General features: G+C 57.5%; 1 protein-coding gene across 1 annotated transcript in view; it reads left to right on the top strand.

Annotated features, from left to right (window-relative positions):
- Positions 1–4,225: 4,225 nt before the first annotated feature.
- The window catches only part of CUNH6orf118 (chromosome unknown C6orf118 homolog), a 27,239-nt gene continuing 26,179 nt past the window's right edge, over positions 4,226–5,285 (top strand). The window contains exon 1 of the mRNA XM_077761206.1: positions 4,226–4,358. Within this exon, the coding sequence (XP_077617332.1) occupies positions 4,226–4,358 (133 nt within the window). The remainder of the gene's footprint in view (positions 4,359–5,285) is intronic.

The raw sequence follows: 5,285 nt of genomic DNA, 5'->3' as shown, positions 1-5,285 counted from the left end.
TGTGACGGTCCCCCAGTCCGTCAGCGACTTCCTTCACTGTGTTCCCGCCTTAGCTTCCCCTGGTTAGCGTCGCTTCCCTCGGATAACCGTAACCCCCCACCCCCGCCCCAGATGTATGTTAGCGATCGTCGTTCAAACACATGGCCCGTTTCCTCTGAAGGAGCTCAAGACCAATGTTTTACTAGAATAAATAATAATAACAAATGCTGGAATAAATAAACAAGTAAAGTACATAGACTTCGCAGCAGCTCGCCTCTCAAGGTTCTGGAAGCCTTGCTTCCGAATTCCGTAGAGACCTGCTCATCCCTCACCCTCTGTAATAAATCACTGCTCACAATCCCAGGGCTGCTCTTTCTGCCCACGGGTCCTGTGTCTGTGCTGTAATAAAAACGCCTCTTTTTTTGGCACCAGGAACGTCTCAAGAATTCTTTCTTGACAAACGCCGCACAGGCCCTGTGCTGGTGAGAACACACCTCCTGCTACCCGCTTATCCGCACACCTGAGGAATGGCCTAACAGCACGCACAGCGGCTGGATACACAAGAGTGGAGACAGAATAAGCATCGGTTCATCGTCTGCTGATTATGCAGATAATGGAATACAAGACGCTGCTCTAAAAGTCAGGTTCTTGGCACACCTGGGTGGCTCGAAGGTTCAGCATCTGACTCTGGGTTTCAGCTCGGCCGTGGTCTCATGGGTTGTGGCTTTGACTCCTGCATTGGGCAGTGCTCGACATCTCTCTCTCTCTCAAAATAAATAATTAAACTTAAAAAAAAAAAAAAGCCAGGCTCTTCAGGTACTAGTGTGGAATGATATCCAAGATGTTGTACGAGAAAGACTCCAGGTCGTGGCTGGAGTGAGGGGCGGGCCATCCCTGCGAGCGAGGGAAAAGGGGGTGGGGGGGGAGATGCTGCGCCCTGTGGGCCCCCTGCCCCCTGGAGGCTTCCTGAGGGATGTGGGTTGTCTTTAAGGACAGACTGGAGGCTGCGGAGGAGGGGAGTTTTCATTAACCACCTATCCCTCATCCAGTGGCTGGAAGTCTTCTGGAAAACCACGCTGTTAGGTGAAAAGCCATTACGATCAAAAAGATTTTTATTGTTTTCAATGAAACATCCTGGCCCAAGGCTGCAGTTTTCACAGTGGAAACATTCGATGAAACACTGAAACAGTTTTAGACAAGTAGCAACTGGCAGTTTGAAAATTAAAAAAAAAAAAAGTGTCAAGGCGCCTGGGTGGCTCAGCGGGTTGAGCGGAGGGCGTTTGATGGGGGCCCAGGTCAGGATCTCACATTTCATGAGTCTGAGCCCCCAGTTGGCTCTGAGCTGACAGCCCGGAGCCTGCTTAGGATTCTCTGTCTCCTTCTCTCTCTGCCCCTCCTCTGCTCGATCTCTCTCTCAAAATAAATAAACTCAACAAAAGAAATTAAAGAAATGCGGTTTTATGTACAAATATGATAGGACGAAGGCTCATCTTACTTTTGGAGGACAAGGCTTGCAGAGGTCACCGGTGGGAAGAGCCGCGGGGGCCCTTCTGGGGGATTTGCATCCCTTCTACACCTTCTTCATTTTTCAACCTTCGTGGGTCTTGTCGTTATTTTGTCCTTAAACGCCACCTAAAAATAAAGTTATTTGCAGAAAAGCACCTTTGGGGCGAAGGAAGGGAGGGAGAGAGGGAGAGAGGGAGAGAGAAAGAAAGAAAGAAAGAAAGAAAGAAAGAAAGNGTGAGCCACCCACCTGCACCCTCCCGACTGGCACCCGGCTGGGATCCCCTGGGTGGGGTCAGCGTGCGGGGGCCTTCGCCTCAGCACGTGCTGGGTCAGAGCAAAGGTTTTGTTTTCGCGTATTTTCAAGCTTGGAAAAACAAGCGCACATTCGTTTCCAGGGAAACGTGCCTGCGATGGCGAGAGGGGAGCCGCGGCTTCCCGGCGGGTGCGGCCCCTGGAAAGCGCGGGGGCGACGGGCAGGGACCCCGGTCCCCTCGGCCCCGGGGGGACGGCGACCCCGCTTCCACCGCGTCAGGGCCGGAGGGCGGAGGTCCGAGGGTGTGGGTGCGTGGGGCGCTTTCCGGGGTGCGCATCTGGGGACGCAGTTCCCGACTCCAGCGTGAAGCCACAGGGTCGAGGGCGCGGGGTCTCGGGGTCTGCACCCTCCCCGAGCCCTGGCGGCGGGGGGGCCGGGCGCCCCGGCACCGCCCGGACCCCCGCGGCTTTCCGCGCGCTCCCGTGGGGCGAGCGGAGCACGAGTCTGCAGGGTCCCCGGACCCCCTGGAACACCCCGCCCTGCCGCTCGGGGCGCAGGGGGCGCAGGGGTGCTTTCCGTTCGTGCGATCAGTTCTAGCGGGTGCGAAGGCCGTGACNGTTCGCACGGGTCCCCGCCCCTGCCCGGAACGGTCTCCCAGCCGCTCCGAGCGTCTTTAGGGCACGAATGGATCGTGCATACACTTCGTCTCTGCGTCTTGGACCCGGCGGGATCACAGGCCGTGTGGACAGGCGAATCGCAGGGAGGACCCCCGAGTGAGTGTGTTAGGGTGTGTTCCAGCGCCACCTCGAGCTGAGAGACGCAGTAGCAGAGCGCAAACCCGCGTCCGCGCGCCCCTGGTCGCGGGGTCCTTGCTGCGCGGAGCGGGGCCCCGGGGAAGCCGCCCTGGTCTGGGCGGTCACCGCAGGTCACCGGTAAGAATAACCTGCTGCCGCAAACACCTTGCTGCGGTCTCCGGAGAAGGAGAGCTGCAGCGGGTGCAGCATGCGCTCTTGGTTTGACGACTGACGTTCTGGTCTTTAGTGTACGAAGGGGGGATGAACTTGACCGTGTGTGTCCTACCCTAAGGGATGGCTCGGGAGGAGCCCGGGTCATGGGGACAAAGACACTAGTTTCTCTGCTTTCCTTTCCTTTCCTTTCCCTTTCTTTTCTCTCTTTCTTTCTTTCTTTTTTATTTATTTTTGAGACAGAACATGAGTGGGGGAGGGGCAGAGAGAGAGGGAGACACAGACTCCGAAGCAGCTCCAGGCTCCGAGCTGGCAGGCAGCACAGAGCCCGACGCGGGGCTCGAACCCACGGACCGCGAGGTCATGACCGGAGCCGAAGTCGGGCGCTCAGCCGACGGACCCCCCCAAGGCGCCTTCACATGAGGCTTTTTCTGATCTAAACCCGTGTAGGATGAGCCGAGTCCGTTCTTGCGCCAGGAGCGGTGCGAGGGAGGCACAGGCTGAACCTGGGAGGTGACCCACTGGCCCCGGGGGCCCCCACTTCCCATGGGGTCCCTCCCAAGGCCAGGGGGCCCTGTCCGCTTAGCCCGTGTGTGGAAAGAGAGAGGAAAATACCTCTGTCGCCTGTCTGCCTGCCGCCGAATTACTAAGCAATTCGGAGCAGAAAGACTCATTGTTCCGTCAAACGGCTGCTAACACAAAACCCTGGACCGTCACACAGCTGAGCCTCGTTTATAACTAAAGGAACGTGGGGAACAAAGCTCTTCCGGCCCCGGGTCAGCGCTTTTGCGGGCATTTTCACGCCAGCATCCCTAGTTCTGCTCAGATGCCGAAAGGCTGAATGTTGGGGAGAGAAAACCAGGAAACACTCCTGTTATTTATATTTTTTTCCAGGTCAAATTCAAACGTCCCTCGTTGAGGACCACCTGAGAACGCTAGTGTCCGGGCAACCGCACGGTTTCCAGAACGTTCGCGTTCAAAGCGTCTGACCAGCATCCGTGGAGATAAAAGATGTGCCCAAATTTCTGGGACACCGACGTGCCGGGTCATTTTCTCCCTGGGGAGCTGGTCAGCAACTCGGGGCCGCCTGAACTCATGTCCGAGCCCGGCCCCAGGCCGCCACCGCGCGCTGGAAGAAACGGAAACAGAATTCCGGTTTTCAGAGACAGGAAAGTAGGGATTTGTAGCCTTTTCTCCCTTGACACAGGTCACAGCCCAAGAAAAAGCACAGACTGCAAACAGGTGCACCTACCTTCTTCCGTTCTGACACCTGACCGTGGCCGTTATTTCCCGTCACGTGATCTCGGTGCCCTACTAGGGGAGTCATGGACAACAACGCAAAAATAACTAAGTGATAATTCAGTGACCGGCACCCACTCCCCGTGTGCTGGAACGCCAGGGACAGCTGCCGGGGTTGTGCACTGTGCAACCCGCATGTCTCTCCACGGAAGGCCTCGCAGAGACCAGTTGCGTTTTCTGCGCCCCAGGCTTTGGTAAAGTGTTAACGTGCAGGGTTATTTTGATGTTTCTCGAGTCCTGGGAAGTGTTTTATTTTAAGAAGTGGAGCAAGCCAGGGGCGCCTNAGGCCCCCTCCCTGCGCCGCCTGACGGCCTTGCGGGCTGTGTGGCCGCCCAGCCCCGGCTGCTCTGAACCCGGTGTGAAAACCGAAGCCGCTTCTGGCGGCCGCGCCGCAGCCCGGGGTCACCGGGTTTGGGGTGCGTGTGGGGGGCGGTGCCTCCTCCGACCATCTCAGGGTTACGTTCAAAGGAACAGGGTCGTGCGCGCGCGTGCGCACTCGCTCGGGTGTGCCCTGGAGAAGCCTGTGCGCCCGTGTGTGTGCGTGTGCGTCCCCTGGGAGGCGGGGGGATGGGGGTGACTTCTAGACGGTGCGGGAGCGCCCTTCGCGAAGAGGGCGGCCCCGCCTCCGCGCAACGCCCGCCCGGGTGCCCCGACCCCGTAGCCGTTGCCTTCCCGCCACGCGGCGGCCTGGGAACGGGCTTGCTGGTTCCGATGGGGTTGTTTTGTTTTGATTTTTTAAAATGTTTTCATTTATTTCTGAGAAAGAGAGAGAGACAGCGTGAACCAGGGAGGGTCAGAGAGAGAGGGAGGCACAGAGTCTGAAGCAGCTCCAGGCTCCGAGTGTCAGCACAGAGCCCGACGCGGGGCTCGAACCCACGCACCGTGAGGTCACGACCTGAGCCGCAGTCGGACCCTCCACCGAATGAGCCCCCAGGCGCCCCTCCGATGGGTTTTGGGCCGAGAGAAAGCTTTCCGGGTCGCGCAGGGGTGTGAACGGTAAAACGNCCTTCTTTCCTTCCTTCCTTCCTCCCCCCTCCCTCCTTCACTCCTTTCTTTCACTCATTCTCCCTTCCTCCTTCCCTTCCTCCCTCCCTCTCTTTCTTTCCTTCCTTCCTTCCTTCTTTCCTCCTTTGTCTCTCTTTCCCTCCCTCCTTCTTTCCCTCCCTCCTTTCTTTCCTCTCTCCCATCCTTCCTTCCTTTCTCTTTCTCTTTCCTTCCTTCCTTCCTGCCTTCTCCTTCCTTCCATTCTTCCTTCTCTCTCTCTTATTTTATTTTGAAGTAAT

Source organism: Crocuta crocuta, unplaced genomic scaffold, assembly GCF_008692635.1.
Source record: "Crocuta crocuta isolate KB4526 unplaced genomic scaffold, BGI_CrCroc_1.0 scaffold455, whole genome shotgun sequence".
Classification (NCBI taxonomy): domain Eukaryota; kingdom Metazoa; phylum Chordata; class Mammalia; order Carnivora; family Hyaenidae; genus Crocuta; species Crocuta crocuta.
This window is presented reverse-complemented; position numbering and strand designations above follow the sequence as displayed.